The 21,276-nt window shown below is 38.1% G+C and overlaps 1 protein-coding gene across 6 annotated transcripts in view; it reads left to right on the top strand.

The window, feature by feature from the left end:
* The window catches only part of PCDH11X (protocadherin 11 X-linked), a 779,467-nt gene that overhangs the window by 370,699 nt on the left and 387,492 nt on the right, over positions 1 to 21,276 (top strand). For 5 of the 6 annotated variants that reach the window (XM_059049893.2, XM_067023489.1, XM_067023487.1 and 2 more), the window contains one exon: positions 16,048 to 16,128. The exons of the other annotated variant lie outside the window; for it this stretch is intronic. In XM_059049893.2, the coding sequence (XP_058905876.1) occupies positions 16,048 to 16,128 (81 nt within the window). The remainder of the gene's footprint in view (positions 1 to 16,047; positions 16,129 to 21,276) is intronic. 6 annotated transcript variants of the gene reach the window in all.

The raw sequence follows: 21,276 nt of genomic DNA, 5'->3' as shown, positions 1-21,276 counted from the left end.
TGGCTATTGTAAATAGACCTGCAATGAACTTTGAAGTACATGACTCTTTTTGAATTATGGTTTTCGCAGGGTATATGCCCAGTAGTGGGAATGCTGGGTTGTATGGTAGTACTATTTTTAGTTTCTTAAGGAACCTCCATACTCTTCTCCATAGTGGCTGTATCAATTTACATTCCCATCAACAGTGCAAGAGGGTTCCCCTCTCTCCACACCCACTCCAGCATTTATTGTTTGTATATTTTTTGGTAATGGCCATTCTAACCAGTGTGAGATGATATCTCATTGTAGTTTTGATTTGCATTTCTCTAATGATTAGTTATGTTGAGCATTCTTTCATGTGTTTGTTGGAAATCTGTATATCTTCTTTGGAGAAATGTCTATTTAGGTCTTCTGCCCATTTTTGGATTGGGTGGTTTGTTTTTTTGATATTGAGCTGCATGAGCTGCTTGTATATTGTGGAAATTAATCCTTTGTCAGTTGCTTCCTTTGCAAATATTTTCTCCCATTCTGAGGGTTGTCTTTTTGTCTCGATATGGTATCCTTTGTTGTGCTAAACTTTTTAAGTTTCATTAGGTACCATTTGTTTATTATTGTTTTATCACCATTTCTCTAGGAGGTGGGTCAAAAAGGATCTTGCTGTGATTTATGTCATAGAGTGCTCTGCCTATGTTTTCCTCTAAGAGTTTGATAGGGTCTGGTCTTACATTTAGGTCTTTAATCTATTTAGAGTTTATTTTGATGTATGGTGTTAGGGAGTGTTCTAATTTCATTCTTTTACATGTAGCTGTCCAGTTTTCCCAGCACCACTTATTGAAGTGGTTGTCTTCTCTCCACTGTATATCCTTGCCTCCTTTGTCATAGATTAGTTGACCATAGGTGTGTGGGTTTATCTCTGGGCTTTCTATCCTGTTGCATTGATCTACATTTCTGGTTTTGTGCCAGTACCATACTGCCTTGAAAACTGTAGCTATATAGTATAGTCTGAAGTCAGGGAGCCTTATTCTTCCTGCTCCGTTTTTCTTTCTCGAGATTGCTTTGGCTATTTGGGGTCTTTTGTGTTTCCATACAAACTGTCAAATTTTTTATTCTAGTTCTGTGAAAAATGCCAGGGGTAGTTTGATAGGGATTACATTGAATCTGTAGATTGCTTTGGGTCGTAGAGTCATTTTCACAATGTTGATTCTTCCAATTCAGGAACATTGTATATCTCTCCATTTATTTGTATCATCTTTAATTTCTTTCATCAGTGTCATAATTTTCTGCATACAGGTCTTTTGTCTCCTTAGGTAGGTTTATTCCTGGGTATTTAATTATTTTTGTTGCAATGGTAAATGTGAGTGTTTTCTTAATTTCACTTTCAGATTTTTCATCATTAGTGTATGAAAGAGATTGCTGTGCATTAATTTTGCATCCTGCTACTTTACCAAATTCATTGATTAGCTCTGCTACTTTTCTGGTAGCATCTTTAGGATTCTCTATGTAGAGTATCATGTAATCTGCAAACAGTAACAGCTTTACTTCTTCTTTTCCATTTTGGATTCTTTTTATTTCATTTTCTTCTCTGATTGTTGTGGCTGAAACTTCCAAAACTATGTTGAATAATAGTGGTGGGAGTGGGAAACCTTGTTTTGTTCCTGACCTTAGTGGAAATGATTTCAATTTTTCACCATTGAGAACGATGCTAGCTGTGGGTTTGTAATATATGGCCTTTATTATGTTGAGGAAAGTTCCCTCTATGCCTACTTTCTGAAGGGTTTTTATCATAAATGGGTGTTGAATTTTGTCAAAAGCTTTCTCCTCCTCTATTGAAATGATCATATGGTTTTTCTCCTTCAATATGTTAATATTGTGTATCACATTGATTGATTTGCACATATTGAAGAATTCTTGCATCCCTGGGATAAATCCCACTTGATCATGGTGTATGATCCTTTTAAGGTGCTGTTGGATTCTGTTTGCTAGTATTTTGTTGAAGATTTTGACATCTATGTTCAACAGTGTTATTGGCCTGTAGTTTTCTTTCTTTGTGACAATTTTGGCTGGTTTGGGTATCAGGGTGAGGGTGGCCTCATAGAATGAGTTTGGACGTGTTCCTCCCTCTGCTATCTTTTGAAAGAGTTTGAGAAGAATAGGTGTTAGCTCTTCTCTAAATGTTTGACAGAATTCACCTGAGAAGCCATCTGATCCTGTTCTTTTGTTTGTTGGAAGATTTTTAATCAAACTTTCAATTTTAGTGTTTATGTTGGGTATGTTCATATTTTCTATTTCTACCTGGTTCAGTCTCAGAAGCTTGTGCGTTTCTAAGAATTTGTTCATTTCTTTCAGGTTGTGCATTTTACTGGCATATAGTTGCTTGTAGTAATCTCTCGTGATCTGTTGTATTTCTGCAGTGTCAGTTGTTACATCTCCTTTTTCATTTCAAATTCTATTGATTTGAGTGTTCTCCCTTTTATTCTTGATGAGTGTGGTTAATGGTTTATCATTTTTTAATCTTCTCAAGCAACCAGCTTTTAGATTTATTGATCTTTGCTACTGTTTCCTTCATTTATTTTTCATTAATTTCTGATCTGATCTTTATGATTTCTTTCCTTCTGCTAAATTTGGGGGTTTTTTTGTTCTTCTTTCTCTAACTGCTTTAGGTACAAAGTTAGGTTGTTCATTCGAGATGTTTCCTGTTTCTTAGGATAGGACTGTATTGCTATAAGCTTCCCTCTTAGAACTGCTTTTGCTGCATCCCATAGGTTATGGATCATTGTGTCTCCATTGTCATTTGTTTCTAAGTATTTTTTGATTTCCTCTTTGATTTCTTCAGTGACCACTTCGTTATTAAGGAGTGTATTGTTCAGCCTCCATGTGTTTGTATTTTTTACAGATCTTTTCCTGTAATTGATATCTAGTCTCATAGTGTTGTGGTTGGAAAATAATCTTGATATGATTTTAATTTTTTTAAAATTTACCAAGGCTAGATTTGTGACCCAATATACGATCTATCCTGGAGAATATTACATGAGCACTTGTGAAAAATGTGTATTCTGTTGTTTTTGGATGGAATGTCCTATAAATATCAATTAAATCCATCCTGCATAATGTATCATTTAAAGCTTGTGTTTCCTTATTTATTTTCATTTTGGATGATCTATCCATTGGTGAAAGTGGGGTGTTAAAGTCCCCTACTATGATTGTGTTACTGTCAATTTCCCCTTTTATGGCTGTTAGTATTTGCCTTATGTATTGAGGTGCTCCTATGTTGGGTGCATAAATATTTACAATTGTTATATCTTCTTCATGGATCGATCCCTTGATCATTTTGTAGTGTCCTTCTTTGTCTCTTGTAATAATTTTTATTTTAAAGTCTATTTTGTCTGATATGAAAATTGCTACTCTAGTTTTCTTCTGATTTCCATTTGCATGGAATATCTTTTTCCATCCCCTCTCTTTCAGTCTGTAAGTGTCCTTAGGTCTGAAGTGGGTCTCTTGTAGACAGCATATATATGGGTCTTGTTTTTGTATCCATTCAGCCAGTCTGTGTCTTTTGGTGGGAGCATTTAATCTATTTACATTTAAGTTAATTATCAATATGTATGTTCCTATTACCATTTACTTAATTGTTTCAGGTTGTTCTTGTAGGTCTTTTCCTTCTCTTGTGTTTCTTGCCTAGAGAAGTTCCTTTAGCATTTGTTGTAAAGCTGGTTGGGTGGTGCTGAACTCTCTCAGCTTTTGCTTGTCTGTAAAGGTTTTAATTTCTCCATCAAATCTGAGTGAGATCCTTGCTGGGTAGAGTAATCTTGGTTGTAGGTTTTTTTCCTTCATCACTTTAAATATGTCCTGCCACTCCCTTCTGGCTTGTAGAGTTTCTGCTAAAAGATCAGATGTTAACCTTATGGGGATTCCCTTTTGTGTTATTTGTTGTATTTCCCTTGCTGCTTTTAATATATTTTCTTTGTATGTAATGTTTGCCAGTTTGATTATTATGTGTCTTGCCATGTTTATCCTTGGGTTTATCCTGTATTGGACTCTCTGTGCTTCCTGGACTTGATTGACTATTTCCTTTCCTATATTAGGGAAGTTTTCCACTATAATTTCTTCAAATATTTTCTCAGTCCCTTTCTTTTTCTCTTCTTCTTCTGGGATCCCTATGATTCGAATGTTGGTGCGTTTAATGTTGTCCCAGAGGTCTCTGAGACTGTCCTCAGTTCTTTTCATTCTTTTTTCTTTCTTCTGCTCTGCAGTAGTTATTTCTACTATTTTATCTTCCAGGTCACTTATCCGTACTTCTGCCTCAGTTGTTCTGCTATTTATCCCATCTAGAGTATTTTTAATTTCATTTATTGTGTTTTTCATCATTGCTTGCTTCCTCTTTATTTCTTCTGAGTCCTTGTTAACTGTTTCTTTCAATTTGTCTATTCTATTTCCAAGATTTTGAATCATCTTTACTATCATTATTCTGAATTTTTTTTCAGGTAGACTGCCTATTACCTCTTCATTTGTTAGGTCTGGTGTGTTTTTATCTTGCTCCTTCATCTGCTGTGTGTTTTTCTGTCTTCTCATTTTGCTTATCTTACCGTGTTTGGGGTCTCCTTTTTGCAGGCTACAGGTTCGTAGTTCCCGTTGTTTTTGGTGGCTGTCCCCAGTGGCTGAGGCTGGTTCAGTGGGCTGAGTAGGTTTCCTGGTTGGGGGACTAGTGCCTCTGTTCTGGTGGATTAGGTTGGATCTTGTCTTTCTGATGGGCAGGTCCACGTCTGGTGGTGTGTTTGGTGATGTTGGTAACCTTATTATGATTTTAGACAGCCTCTCTGCTAATGGATGGTGCTGTAGACCTGTCTTGCTCTTTGTTGGGAATAGGGTGTCCAGCACTTTTTGTTGCTCGTCCTTGAGTGAAGCTGTGTCTTGTTGTTGAGATGGAGATCTCTGGGAGATTTTCGCCATTTGATATTGCATGTAGCTGGGACGTCTCTTATGGACCAGTGTCCTGAGTTTGGTTCTCCCACCTCAGAGACACAGCCCGGATGCCTGGTTTGAGCACCAAGAGCCTTTAATCCACATGGCTCAAATTTAAAGGGAGGAAAAATAGAAAGGAAAGAAAGAAAGGAAGGAAGGAAGGAAGAAAGAAAGAAAGAAAGAAAGAAAGGAAGAGAGGAAGGAAGAAAGGAAGGGAGGAAGGAAGAAATGAAGGAAGGAAGAAAGCGAGAAAGGAAGGAAGGAAGAGAGGAAGAAAGGGAGGAAGAAAGGAAGGAAGGAAGGGAGGAAGGAAGGGAGGAAGGAAGGGAGGAAAGAAGGGAGGATGGAAGGAAGGAAAAAAGGAAGGAAGGAAGGAAGGAAGGGAGAAAGGAAGGGAGGAAGGAAGAACGGAAGGAAGGGAGGAAGGAAGAAATGAAGGAAGAAAGAAAACAGGAAAGGAAAGAAGGAAGGGAGGAAGGAAGGGGGAAAGAAAGGAGGATGGAAGGAAGAAAGGAAGGAAGGAAGGAAGAGAGAAAGGAAGGGAGGAAGGAAGAAAGGAAAGAAGGGAGAAGGAAGAAATGAAGGAAGAAAGGAAGGAAGGAAGAGAGGAAGAAAGGAAGGAAAGAAGGGAGGAAAGAAGGGAGGAAGGAAGGGAGAAAGGAAAGAAGGAAGAAAGGAAGGAAGGAGGGAAGAAAGGAAGGAAGGAAGAAAGGAAGTTAGAAAGGAAGAAGACAAAATGAAGTAGGATAAAATATAGTTATTAAAATAAATAATAATTATTAAGAAGAAAAAATTTTAAAAAAATACAGGTCGGTCAGAACCCTAAGACAAATGGTGAAAGCAAAGCTATACAGACATAATCTCACACAGCAGCACACACATACACACTCACAAAAAGAAAAAAGAGGAAAATAGTAATATATCTTGCTCCCAAAGTCCACCTCCTCAACTTGGGATATTTCGCTGTCTATTCAGGTTTTCCACAGATGCAGGGCACTTCAAGTTGATTGTGGAGCTTTAATCTGCTGCTTCTGAGGCTGCTGAGAAAGACCTCCCCCTCTCCTCTTTGTTCGCACAGCTCCTGGGGTTCAGCTTTGGACTTGGCCCCACCTCTGCACGTAGGTCGTCGGAGGGCGTCTGCTCTTCGCTCAGACAGGACGGGGTTAAAGGAGCATCTGATTCGGGGGCTCACTCAGCCGGGGGGAGGGAGGGGCACAGATTTGGGGCACCCCTGTGGTGGCAGAGGCCGGCGTGACGCTGCACAGGCCCAAGGCGTGCCTCGCGTTCTCCCGGGGAAGCTGACCCTGGGTCCTGGGACCCCAGCAGTGGCGGGCTGCACAGTCTCCCGGGAGGGGCGGTGTGGAGAGTGACCTGTGCTTGCACACAGGCCTCTTGGTGGCGGCAGCAGCAACCCTAGCGTCCCACACCCATCTCTGCTGTCTGCGCCGACAGCCGCGGCTCGCGCCCCTTTCTGGAGCTCCTTTAAGCGGCGAGCTTAAGCCCCTCTCCTCGCACACCAGGAAGCAAAGAGGGAAGAAAAGGTCTCTTGCTTCTTTGGCAGTTCCAGACTTCTCCCGGACTCCCTCCTGGCTAGCCGTGGTGCTCTAACCCCTTCAGGCTGTTTTCACTCTGCCAACCCCAGTCCTCTCCCTGCGATCTGACCAAAGCCCACGCCTGAGCTCCCAGCCCCCGCCTGCCCTAGCGGGTGAGCAGAGAAGCCTCTCGGGCTGGTGAGTGCTGGTCGGCACCTATCCTCTGTGCAGGAATCTCTCCGCTTTGCCCTCCATACCCTGTTTCTGCACTCTCCTCCACGGCTCTGAAGCTTCCCCCCTCCGCCAGCCACAGTCTCCGCCCGTGAAGGGGCTTCTAGTGTGTGGAAACCTTTCCTCCTTCATGGCTCCCTCCCACTGGTGCAGGTCCCATCCCTATTCTTTGTCTCTGTTTATTCTTTTTTCTTTTGCCCTACCCGGGTACGTGGGGTGTTTCTTGCCTTTTGGGAGGTCCGAGGTCTTCTGCCAGCATTCAGTGGGTGTTCTATAGGAGCAGTTCCACGTCTAGGTGTATTTCTGATGTATCGGTGAGGAGGAAGGTGATCTCTGCGTCTTACTCTTCCGCAATCTTCTCTAGTCTTCTGGGAGGTGTCTTGTGGACCAATGTCCTGAACTTGGCTCTCCCACATCAGAGGCACAGCCCTGATGCCTGGCCGGATCACCAAGGGCCTGTTATCCACACGGCTCAGAATAAAAGGGAGAAAAAGAAAGAAAGAAAAAGATAAAATAAAATAAAATGAAATAAAATAAAGTTATTGAAATAAAAAAATATTTAAAAAGTTTAAAAATTAATACAAAAAAAAAAAAAAAAAAAGAAAGAAGAGAGCAACCAAACCAAAAAACAAATCCAACAATGATAACAAGTTCTAAAATCTATACTAAAAAAAAGGAGGGCTTCTCTGGTGGCGCAGTGGTTCAGAGTCCGCCTGCCAATTCAGGGGATGCGGGTTCATGCCCCGGTCCGGGAAGATCCCACGTGCCACGGAGTGGCTGGGCCCGTGAGCCATGGCCACTGAGCCTGCGCGTCCGGAGGCTGTGCTCCGCAACGAGAGAGGCCACAGCAGTGAGAGGCCCGTGTACCGCAAAAAAATAAAAAATAAAATAAAAGAACAGACAGAACCCTAAGATAAATGGTTAAAGCAAAGCTATACAGACAAAATCTCACACAGAGGCATACACATACACACTCACAAAAAGAGTAAAGGGAAAAAAGTATATATATCATTGATCCCGAAGTCCACCTCCTCAATTTGGGATGATTCGTTGTCTATTCACGTATTCCACAAATGCAAGGTACATCAAGTTGATTGTGGAGATTTAATCCGCTGCTCCTGAGGCTGCTGGGAGAGGTTTCCGTTTATCTTCTTTGTTTGCACAGCTCCCAGGTTTCAGCTGTGGATTTGGACCTGCCTCTGCATGTAGGTCACCTGAGGACATCTGTTTTTCTCTCAGACAGGACGGGGTTAAAGGAGCAGCTGTTTCGTGGGCTGTGGCTCACTCAGGACAGGGGGAGGGAGGGGTACGGAATGTGGGGTGAGCCTGCGGCAGCAGAGTCCAACATGACATTTCACCAGCCTGAGGCACGCCATGCGTTCTCCCTGAGAAGTTGTCCCTGGATCACGGGACCCTGGCAGTGGCAGGCTGCACAGGCTCCTTGGAGGGGAGGTGTGGATAGTGACCTGTGCTTTCACACAAGCTTCTTGGCGGCTGCAGCAGCAGCCTTAGTGTCTCATGCCCATCTGTGGGATCCACGCTGATAGCCCTGGTTGCACCTGTCTCTGGAGCTCCTTTGAGTGGCGCTCTTAATCCCCTCTCCTCACGCACCATGAAACAAAGAGGCAAGAAAAAGTCTCTTGTCTCTTTGGCAGTTCCAGACCTTTTCCCTGACTCTCTCCCAGCTAGCTGTGGTGCACTAGCCCCCTTCAGGCTGTGTTCATGCAGCAAACCCCAGTCCTTTCCCTGGGATCCACAGAAGCTGGAGCCTCATTTCCCAGCCCCCACACATCTCGGCGGTGAGCAGACAAGCCTCTCAAGCTGGTGAGTGCTGGTCGGCACCGATCCTCTCTGCGGGAATCTCTCCACTATGTCCTCTGCACCCTTGTTGCTGTGCTCTCCTCCTTGGCGCTAAAGCTCCCCACCCCCGCCACCCCCAGTCTCCACCCACGAAGGGGCTTCCTAGTGTCTGGGAACATTTCCTCCTTCACAACTGCCTCCCACTGGTGCAGGTCCCGTCCCTATTCTTTTGTCTCTGTTTATTCTTTTTTCTTTTGCCCTACCCAGGTACCTCGGGAGTTTCTTGCCTTTTGGGAGGTCTGAGGTCTTCTGCCAGCATTCAGTAGGTGTTCTTTAGGAGTTGTTCCACATGTAGATGTATTTCTGATGTATTTGTGGAGAGGAAGGTGATCTCCACATCTTACTCTTCTGCCATCTTGAAGCTCCCCTCTGCCAACACTTTTAACACAAAAACCTTCAAGTAAATATATCTTGGCCAAAAATAAGGATCAAATTTCACTTTATATTTGTAAATGTTTGCCATAGTTTTGATGGATATTATTCCCATAGTAAGGATTTGGATTTATTTTAAGGAAGTAAATGAGAATGAGGGAAAAGGTTTATAAATATTATCACTAGAAGCATCACCTGCATACTCACATGTGTTTAGGCATATATCATTGTGGTAGATATTACATAAGACTCTCCAAAAATGTCTTATATGCTAGTTTGAGAAGACTTTTTTCCCTAACCTGTCAATGTGTCTAATATATGGCAATAAAATAACAATAATCTATCAGTTAAATTCACTTGTAGTCTTTGGTCACTAAAATAAAAGGATGATAGTGACAACTTAGAATTTCACAATTCTGCAAAATCTGAGATTCTTGGGTTGCATACCATTACCAAGAAAATGGAAGCATACTTACATTTTTAGTGGGAAACCTGCAACCTTTGATAAAGAAATGTAATTGCTGAATCACAGAAGCTCCTCTTGATTCTCTTTTTCCTAGATTTTGAAACAATAATGTAATGTTGAGACTAGTCAGAAATATCATGATCTTATTCGAACTATGATTTTCTTACCATTAGATTTAAGTGGCAATAAAATTTCCCAAGAGGGAGAATAAAGGATGCATACCGCATTTTACCCTAAAACAATCAGAGAATCATTCTGGGTTTGCCTGACCCAGAAGTTTGGGGATTAGTCAGGTTAAGGTATGCAGTTAATATGTTAAGTCCCTGAATCTCAGATTCTGTGGACACTGTCAGGAAAACATTTGGGAAGAACATTTAGAAGGCCTTGCCATATTTAGAAGTTTCAATCAAATTATGTTGCTTCATAAGCCTTTTTTGTAAGGCAGTCACAGTTGGGAAAGTGAATTTTATTCTTGTAGGTCACCTGTAACAGTGTCCTATTATTTTTTTTTAAAAAAACTAAATCCTTTGGCAGCTGAAAATATTTTCCCATTTATCACAAAAGCATATCACTGTGTATATTTTGGGCTATAATTCACATTTCAGTGAATGGAAATTTGTTTGAAAATTTCCTTACTTCTTGCCTGAGACAAAAAATTAGGGGAGATTTAATACAGTTTTGGACATTTACTCTGAATCAGTGTTCCTTATTAGCTAGACTCTTCCCACATTCATAGATAAAATCATTCAAGCAGACTATAGACAACATTTTAAGGCATAAAATTTCTGGATTCTGAAAGGTAAAATAAGATAAATGAACATTTTATTTTTCTTTCATGTATGACTATTTCATTAGATCGACAGGGAATCACTGGTGAAATATTAGTGTCTAAAGGATCTAATACATTTTTAAATAAAGTTTAATTCCCTTCCAATGTCTAAACTATGAACTAGTAATATCTGACTCAAGAATGGTAAGAAGAGCCAATATCTATCCATCCTCTTGGAAGTATTATTTTTTAACTTTTAGCAATAATACCAGAGACACTTCTCACAACTCTTTACGATCAACAGTAAGATGTACTTCTCACTTTTCACTATTGAGCACTGTCTTAATATGAATTGGATTAAAATGAGGTTTAAATCTTTAAAGACGGTGATTGTTATAAAGCACTTTACTCTTTACTTGACAGCTTGACATCTGATTCCATAAAAGGGAAGATACATTTTGGTTCAGTATGTGGTGCATGTAAGGATACAGAAACATAGATCTGCATCTTATCTTTCAAATGTCAATGATGAATCATATTTTGTTTTTTTAAAAAGGTCAAGCATAGATTTTTTGAGCACTAATATTTCCTAGAACTGCCATTTCTTTCATTTGCATTATAGTTAATCCTCAGCAGTTCTGTATATTGGAGCTATTTTATTAGACCATTTCTTAGTTATTAGTATTAAAATTATGGGGTTTGGTGGAAGAGGGAAGAGTAATGGAAAGAACATTGTTAGAGGTGGGAGTATTATTTTACCTTTAAATTGTTATTTTTGTGCACAATATAATTCAATAAACTTTTCCTAATATTTGAATATTGAAGCATATTATACAATAGAGATATTTAATTATCAAAGTTAAATGGACAAGATACATCCACATAGCTTTAAGCATTTAACCACCTAATATACTATCCCTATTTAATTTAATGGACATTTGAATGTTGTCAGGTAGGAAAAAATTTTACTCTGTCCTTCTAAGTTCTTCTGGCAGTTCTAAGAGTTAAAATGACCTGAGACAGATTAACAGGAGAAAATCAAAACAAAAATTTAATAACATATATACATGGGAGATATCCCAGAAAACTGGGTAACTCCCCAAAATGGCTGAAACTCTCATCTTAAATATCATCTTCGACTATAGACAAAGAAGGATGTTGGGGGTAGTGGTTTGGGGCTTCGATGCTGAGGAAGGCAATTGACATGGAGATGGAAAAGCAAATGTTTGGTAAACAAATGTTTGCTGGGGCAAGCAGGGAGGATGGGACACAGAGTGGACTCTGATCTCGAGGCCCTGTTGAGTTTCCTCCACCTCACCAAGCTTATATTATTTGCAAATATCTCTGGTTATAGCTCTATTCTGGGAATAGGCCCTTCATCTAAATGCTTTTAGGCAGTTAAGGGTGAAGGAACAAGAAAAACTTCCTGAGCTTTCTGTTTCTTAGAAATAACCAGCTTAAATTAATCCTCATGTCAAAAAGATAAGTTTTGGGGTGGCAAATTTTGCTACCCTACAATGTGGCATGATACATTTGACAGAGTGCCACACAGACAGACATAAAACTGCTCACAATTGACAGAAAATTTAAAAATCAGATTCTTAAACTGTGCATAGGAAATGCAACTCTAGTAGACTTGGTCTAAAAAATAAGGTTAAATCTGAGACCTGAGCACAAATCTGCTTAGAAACTACTGTAGCACAGAACTTTGCTCAAATACATTTGAGAATTTCCTCTTTGCTTAGTGTATAACTATAAAATCACCAGCTGACTTTGCAAGTCCATCAGGAGTATGTGCTTAGTTCACTTTCTCATACATCTGTCCCATCATTCAGTTACATCTTCAGTCATATAGACCACATCCTGGATTTCCCTACCTTAGACCATATTGCTCTCTCTGCCAAAAAAATCTTCTCTTCAACCTCTGCATCTAGAGTCTACCAGACTTTACTTATTTCATAGACTTGTCCATTAATTATAGTTATTAATTTGTCTTTTCTTTTCCTGCAGATCAGAAATCAGCAAACTTTTTCTGTAAAGGGCCAGAGTAGTGTTGCTGAAACCTGACCTCTGTCACACCAAATGGAATCTTGGAGACAGAGTTTTGGGTGAAGTAGCAAAGAATAGCATTATTGCTTTGCCAGGTGAAGCAGGCCACAGTAAGCTAATGCCCTGAAAACTATGTGTCCCAACCCATGGGGGCTTCTGAGGAGTTTTATAGTAATGGTTCAAGGGGGGCAGGGTTGCTGATAAGGATCGGGGTGCATGCAGGGCTTGCATTCCTTCAATCCAGAGATCATCTGGCATCACTGTGGTCTTATGATGGGCTTCAGTGGCCCTCGAGGTTATCAAACTGTGACCTTTTCTCTGGAATGAAGAATGCTTCATCAAGTAGTTAATATCTTCCATTTTGTGGGGGTTTTAGTTCTGCAGAAGAGCTCAAAAATATTGTTATGTATATCCCTTGAGGAGGAACCAGGACCCTGCCCCAAAGCTGCACTATCATTTCTTGACTGCTCCTCCCTTGTCTCCCAAACCTCTCCCTTCCCTGATTAACAACTGTTTGAACCTGCCCTTTGGAACTAGGGATGGTCATAGAACCTGAATGAAGCTTATTTCCTACAAACAAGAAACAGGGGAGGCAGAAAGACTTTTGTGCCCAGGAGCCCCACAGGGTCCTGCTCAGTTTCAGTAGGTTTTATATGTAACAGAAGAGAAACCAAATTCCCCCAAAATTTCAATTGATGATATTCAAATCATCAAGTGTAATAATAATGAGTACAATGTTTTATGTAATAGAGAACTATTAATGAAATGAATGGACTTGTATATCTGATCTCGGAAAATGTCTTTTCACACAGATAGGTACTGCCCAATACTGATATCAATCCACAAGCATATAGATTTAACTCAACCTATGTATCCTTGGTAGGTATGTGAAGAACTCTATTAGATTATTTTCTTCATATCTGCCATTTAGCATGCCATTACATTGAAGATTAACCATTTCTAATTGACAGATAAAAGCTCCTCAATTCCATATTTATTGCAACCTATTGAAAATTTGAGTTTGTGCACAAATGGAAATTCTGCTTCTTGTTTTAACTTCTACAGGGCTGGAGTGTATAAAGTAACTTACCATTACTTGTGACTCAAAGAATTTTAGTTGTCATCAGAGTGACTTTAATGCAGTATAAATTTTGCATATAAGCACTCTTTTACCTTACAATTTTAGGATGATTTATCAAGACGTTATCAAGTTTGCAACAAAAACCAATTGCCAGAGTGATTCAGCATTCAATAATAGTGGTCAAGGGTACTTCTCATTCAGCAAAATTTCTGTCTTGGCTCTGAGCTCAAAAATAAACCTTTGCCACTTATAAGCCATCCAACTGCTTGTATGGTAAGGCAAGTCAGGATATTCAACTTGCAATTTTGACAAAAGTTCACAGAATGACAATGGTTCCATTAGCAATAGTGAATGAAATTCACTATTGACACTCCTAGTTCAATTACACATGATAGACTCAAATATTTTGCACAAAGTACTTGCTGATGTATAATACAATAAACAGCCATAGGCTTTGAACACCCTATGTTTTCCAAAGCATTGTATATTGGTCCAGCTAAACTTTTTTTCTGTGCAACATATATTTCACCCACCATTAGTTGTAACACACCTTAACAGATCCCATATCAGGTTTTACTGAATTAGTGTTTTGTCAAATTCTTTGAAAATATTCTTACCTGTTCTGTTCCACACAGACAGTTCATTCATAGAGGCTAATTTTTCCATCTCTTCAAACTTGGTATCACTTCCTCAAGCAAGTAACAGCAATTAAGCATTGTTGGTAACATCTGTTAACTCATGAAGCAAAAACACTCCATAGCATTTTCCTTTAAAAAAAAAAAATTACCATTGCTGTTGCTCTCAATGTCCTCAACTTTTTGAGTAACTGTACTTGGTGAAACGCTAATAGTCTTAAGTTTGTTTTCTCTAGATGTATTTCTTTGCTGTTGTAAGCAAACCCTGTTTAGTAACTCACCATCAGTTAGTGGTTCTCTCTGCTTGGCTAACAAATTAGCTTTTCAGAAACTTACTTTTGTCACTCATTTTCATTTATTTTTGTGATGAAATTCTGCTATGATGAGACCTTTCATTTTAATTTTCTAATTCTTCTAACTGTTGCTTTCCTGTGAGTTGGAATATTGTGATGAATGCTTAGTCTGTAATATTAACGTGTATTGTATTCTTTTTGTCACAGCTATAGTGTCATTGCAGAATAAACACAATTTGCCATTTAAATGATAACAAAATAATTCTTGCTCAACTGGACCTTAAAAATGTGATGTTCCACATCGGACTCTCTTCTTTTCTTGATTTGACCTAATAGGCATGCAGGAATAATAAAAATATAAAAAATAAACTGTCATGGTAAGGCAATAGGAATGGGGCACTTAAAACTGTGGGGGAGGAAAAATAATTTTTCCTCCACCCTTTCAGATTCTTGGCTGAGACCCTCCCCCCAACCTCATAATAAAAGACAGATTAACAGGAGAAAAACAAACAAGTTTAATAGCATATATCCCTCCTGTATATGTGAGAGATACCCAGGAAATCTGAGTAACTATCTGAAATGGCCTAAGCCATCACCTTAAATACCATCTTCAGATAAAGACAAAAGAAGATGTTGGGGGCAGGGCAGCCAGTTATGGGAGGCTATGAGGAAAAGCACAATAATCAAGGGTAAGATTGTTGTGCAGATTTAGGTCTATTGCCTACTTCACTGAGAACATTTTAGAGATTTAGTCATCCTTTACTTCCTGGTACAGAGAGGGAGACACACTTACAAATGGAGATTTCCCTTATAAATGTAAATTTCCATTACAAAAGAGTAACTTCTCTTGGTTTTCAGAGATTTTCTTATGTCTGCTATTTCATAAAAATAATCAGCTTAAAATAATCCTTATGCCAGAAACATGTTTTGGGGTGGCAAATATGCTCCCCCTCAAAACCCTTTCAAGTAATAATTACATAACTCTAATTGGTAGTACACCGAACATCAGTATGAAGTCTTGAGAGTGTGACATAAGGTCTCTGTCACTGCTACTCTATTCTGCTATTATAGCCCATGAGATTCCAACAGTCACTAAACTGGGTTTTCTTAGCTTCCTTGAAAAATTTCTCCCTTGGCTAGATAAAAGGATAAATTTTTAACCAAACACTTTCCCCCATATACTAAAATCACATACATAGAAATGTGTAGAGTATACATTCAATATTTTAAAAATAGAGAATATACTCTCTGTCCTGAAGAAAATGAAATGGATACAGACATCATCTTTTCAAAATCTTGATAATTATTCTGGTTGGTATGCTAGTATCTCTATATTGGTTCATAAATTTCTTGGCATTTATAACAACTGTTAAATATCTTTATATGATAGATAGCAAATTTCTGATGTGGTGGCATGCACAGGATAGATTTTAATTTCAGACACTGTAAATTTGCAAATACAAGCTGTTGAAGCCACTGAGTTGTAAAAGCATTGGACTGAAAGTCTCTCCAACTTAAATTTCAGCCATTTAAATGTTTTAAACTGCTCTCCACAATTGCATTCAAATGTTTAACGGAACTCTAAAATGTAACAATGAGTTATAAGCTCCATGGGAAAAAGATTTTTTTTTTTTCTCTTGTTTATTCCCAGTACCTAGAACTGTGCCTATCACATTGTAAGTCCTCAATAACTACAATGTCTAGAAAGACATGTTTACCCAGGCACTATTTTACTTACCTGTATTTGATGCATGTGTGCAATGTACTATGTTTTTCACTTTTAACAAACATAAGTACTTCTATTTTGTTCCCCTTGTAAAGCCAATGAAGGAGGTTATACGATCTCGCACACCCATGAAAGAGACAACTACTGTGGAGATCTGGACTCATCCCCAACCACAGGTATGAAAGGAAACACTTGATATTTCCCTTTACTTGATTTTTAGGAATATATAAAAACCATTCTTTTCAATTTATTTTTTATTAACATCTTTACTGGAGTACAATTTCTTTACAATGGTGTGTTAGTTACTGCTTTATAACAAATTGAATCAGTTATACATATACATATGTTCCCATATATCTTCCCTCTTGTGTCTCCCTCCCTCCCACCTTCCCTATCGCACCCCTCTAGGTGGTCACAAACCACTGAGCTGATCTCCCTGTGCTATGAGGTTGCTTCCCACTAGCTATCTATTTTAGGTTTGGTAGTGTACATATGTCCATGCCACTCTCTCACTTTATCACAGATTACCCTTCCCCCTCCCCATATCCTCAAGTCCATTCTCTAGTAGGTCTGGGTCTTTATTCCCATCTTACCCCTAGGTTCTTCATGATCTTTTTTTTTTTTCTTCTTAGATTCCATATATATGTGTTAGCATACGGTATTTGTTTTTCTCCTTCTGACTTACTTCACTCTGTATGACAGACTCTACGTACATCCACCTCACTACAAATATCTCAATTTCATTTCTTTTTATGGCTGAGTAATATTCCATTGTATATATGTACCACATCTTCTTTATCCATTCATCTGATGATGGACACTTAGGTTGCTTCCATGTCCTGGCTATTGTAAATAGAGGTGCAATGAACATTTTGGTACATGACTCCTTTTGAATTATAGTTTTCTCAGGGTATATGCCCAGTGATGGGATTCCTGGGTAGTATGATAGTTCTATTTTTAGTTTTTTAAGGAACCTCCATACTCTTCTTCATAGTGGCTGTATCAGTTTACATTCCCACCAACAGTGCAAGAGGGTTCCCTTTTCTCTACATCCTCTCCAGCATTTATTGTTTCTAGAGTTTTTGATGATGGCCATTCTGACTGGTGTGAGATGATATCCCATTGTAGTTTTGATTAACATTTCTCTAATGATTAATGACATTGAACATTCTTTCATGTGTTTGTTGGAAATCTGTATATCTTCTTTGGAGAAATGTCTATTTAGACCTTCTGCCTATTTTTGGATTAGGTATTTTGTTTTTTTGTTATTGAATTGCATGAGCTGCATGTAAATCTTGGAGATTAATCCTTTGTCAGTTGCTTCATTTGCAAATATTTTCTCCCATTCTGAGGGTTGTCTTTTGGTCTTGTTTATGGTATCCTTTGCTGTGCAAAAGCTTTTAAGTTTCATTAGGTCCCATTTGTTTATTTTTGTTTTTATTTCCATTTCTCTTGGAGATGGGTCAAAAAGAATCTTGCTGTGATTTATGTCATAGAATGTTCTGCCTGTGTTTTCCTCTAAGAGTTTGATAGTGTCTGGCCTTACATTTAGGTCTTTAACCCATTTGGAGTTTATTTTTATGTATGGTGTTAGGGAGTGTTCTAAATTCACACTTTTACATGTACCTGTCCAGTTTTCTCAGCACCACTTTTTGAAGAGTCTGTCTTTTCTCCACTGTATATTCTTGCCTCCTTTATCAAAGATAAGGTGACCATATGTACGTGGGTTTATCTCTGGGCTTTCTATCCTGTTCCATTGACCTATATTTCTGTTTTTGTGCCAGTACCATACTCTCTTGATTACTGTAGCTTTGTAGTATAGTCTGAAGTCAGGGAGCCTGATTCCTCCAGCTCCATTTTTCGTTCTCAAGATTGCTTTGGCTATTGGGGGTCTTTAGTGTTTCCATACAAATTGTGAAATTTTTTGTTCTAGTTCTGTGAAAAATGCCAGTGGTCGTTTGATAGGGATTGCATTGAATCTGTAGATTGCTTTGGGTAGTAGAGTCATTTTCACAATGTTGATTCTTCCAATCCAAGAACGTGGTATGTCTCTCCATCTATCTGTATCATTTTTAATTTCTTTCATCAGTGTCTTATAATTTTATGTGTACAGGTCTTTTGTCTCCTTAGGTAGGTTTATTCCTAGATATTTTATTCTTTTTGTTGTAATGGTAAATGGGAGTGTTTTCTTAATTTCACTTTCAGATTTTTTCATCATTAGTGTATAGGTATGCCAGAGATTTCTGTGCTTTAACTTTGTGTCCTGCTCCTTTACCACATTCATTGATTAGCTCTAGTAGTTTTCTGGTAGCATCCTTAGGATTCTCTATGTAGAGTATCAAGTCTTCTGCAAACAGTGACAGCTTTACGTCTTCTTTTCTGATTTGGATTCCTTTTATTTTTTTTCTTCTCTGACTGCTGTGGCTATAACTTCCAAAACTATGTTGAATAAGAGTGGTGAGAGTGGGCAACCTTGTCTTGCTCCTGATCTTAGTGGAAATGATTTCAGTTTTTCACCATTGAGGATGATGTTGGCTGTGGGTTTGTCATATATGGCCTTTATTATGTTGAGGAAAGTTCCTTCTGTGCCTACCTTCTGCAGGGTTTTTATCATAAATGGGTGCTGTATTCTTTTGAAAGCTTTCTCTGCATCTATTGAGATGATCATATGGTTTTTCTCCTTCACTTTGTTAATATGGTGTATCACATTGATTGATTTGTATATATTGAAGATTCCTTGCATTCCTGGAATAAACCACACTTGATCATGGTGTATGATCCTTTTAATGTGCTGTTGGATTCTGTTTGTTAGTATTTTTGAGGATTTTTGCTTCTATGTTCATCAGTGATATTGGCCTGTAGTTTTCTTTCTTTGTTACATCTTTTTCTGGTTTAGGTATCAGAGTGATGGTGGCCTCATATAATGAGTTTGGGAGTCTTCTTCCCTTTGCTATATTTTGGAAGAGTTAAAAACCTTTCTTAAGATGTATTTCTCAATATGTATTCCATGAAGTTTCTTTAGGTGACTTTAGGTTGGACTTTAGTGTGAAAATATGATAGTAAATGCATATTTCTTCCTAGTATAGATTGATAATAATATTGGAGGTAGTTTATTTGTTGCATAAGGTAAAAGTATTTCTCAAAAAGCATCTTCTAAATGGTTGTCTATTCTACTGATATTTGTCTAGTCATGAGGTCATGGAGTGAAAAAAATTTGAGAACTGTTTTTTTACAATATGACTTAAATTTAAGGTTTAGCATAATATAGGACAATTTGATTTTTTGCTAATTAGGCAAATTTTAGTAAGACCTCCCTGAAAGAAACCAGTTTGAATTTTAAAGGAAATTATGTTATAAGGTATTTTTAAAGAATCCACTTTTTCTCATTTCAATCAGGACAGCTCAAAATGTGACTAAGAAATCCCCTCAAATTTGTTTTCTTTATAGAGGCCATAAGGGGAATTTAAAAATGAAGTGAGGACACCAATCTAAACATTTGTTGGCCATTTATTATTCTGTGGCTGGTTTACTTACTGTTGTCCATAATGTAGAGGTCCTGAATTTGACCCCTTGGGTGCCAAATTAATAACTGTAAATTATCCTCTATCCAATTATTTTCAAATGTCATTTATTTGTTACAAAGGATATAAATTTTAAAAATGTAGATACATAAATGCATATATAGAGTACTAGAAAAACAACCCAAATGGAGTGAGAAGAGAATCATATTGCTTACCATTTATATTTGATGAGTGCTTCTGAAATTCATGGAAGTCATGTGTTCTATAACAATAACATCCTACAATATTTTACAGTGTTAATGTATGCTCTTTAGGAAGAGTTACAGAATTAATACATGCCCTGTGGGAAGAAATGGTTAATTAAATAAAGGTTCATTGCAACCCAGGAGCTGTCCAAATTGTTACTAGCTTTAAATTACTCAAGTCCGAATTCATGAAGTTTTGCCAAATTTCAAACTGACTTTCTGGGCTTGCACCTCTGATTCAGTCTCAAGAAAATTGGTGAGGATTTAGAATACACGCTGATAGAATCCACGTCTACATCCTTGATTAAGAGGCTATGCAGTCTTCAGAATAGATGTTTTGAGGAAAAGTACACAATTTTAAAATGTGTACTTTAAGGTCCAAAGATTTGAACTACTAATGTGACAAGAGGTAGGACTAGGATAAATAGCTAGATGACAGATGAAATTAGACATTGTTATGTAACACTCTTCCTCTATGAATAAGACATTGCTCTATGAGCAATATTTTTTACCTAGCCAGTTACTCCTGATTGTATTCTACTAAAAGGAGTGCAATATAAGTAATTCTACTAATTTCTTGCTGATTACTGATTCTCTTGTTTGTTTACAAACCTAAAATCTTGTTAGAGACACAATTATTTCTTTTTGTTTAACATTTTTATTGGAGTATAATTGTTCTGCAATGTTGTGTTAGTTTCTGCTGTATAACAAAGTGAATCAGCTATATGTATACATATATCCCCATATCCCCTCCCTCTTGCGTCTCCCTCCCACCCTCCCTGCCCCACCCCTCTAGGTTGTCACAAAACACTAAACTGATATCCCTGTAGTGGGTTCATTTTGCTTGAGGTTTTTTTATTGGGTGTATCTTTTAGGTATCTGAGAACCTTGATTGTCCTTACTGCCTAAGACTTCAGTTGAAATTTAAGATGTGTCATAGAGTGGTGGATTGCACTGCATAGAATTACCATGAATATGATACAGATAGGGACTTTCCAACCTTGTTTTTGGTAAACATTGTGCTTGCCTCTGAAAAGTTTAAATAAAATATATGTTTTATGAATAAGCTTTTATGGTTCCTTATATTTAGCAAGACAGTCGATACTCATTTGTGGGATTTCAAAAACAACAATCTAAAAAGAGAAACTACTGAAACTAGAGTGTAACCTGAAAATTAAATTATTTCTATTCCTCCATTGAAATCTTTAAACTCTTTGATAATGCTTCCGTCTACCATTCAGATGACAATTAAAGTCATGATACAGATGGTGACTTGGAGGGTTTATTTCTTTTAAATGAGCAAATACTACAATGGAGTCCCATAAAGCAGAATGATTCTTAGCTGTAAAAGCCAACTGTTCAACTAATTAAAGTAACTTGTGAATCATGAAATAGGTCAACTTATTATTTGACCAAAGAAAATCAAAATGAAAGTGTCCATTTCCTTACAAGAAATATCTTTGTAAGTACATTTCCTTTAGCACTTTTCTTAGAATCATTAGAAAATATGTGTACAACTAGGGTGCAAGTCTTGAAGTTCCCAGTTAGATTTTTTAAA

The sequence above is a fragment of the Kogia breviceps genome, chromosome X (genome assembly GCF_026419965.1).
Source record: "Kogia breviceps isolate mKogBre1 chromosome X, mKogBre1 haplotype 1, whole genome shotgun sequence".
Lineage (NCBI taxonomy): Eukaryota > Metazoa > Chordata > Mammalia > Artiodactyla > Physeteridae > Kogia > Kogia breviceps.
The sequence above is the reverse complement of the archived record's forward strand: the minus strand, read 5'-3'. Positions and strand labels throughout refer to the sequence as shown.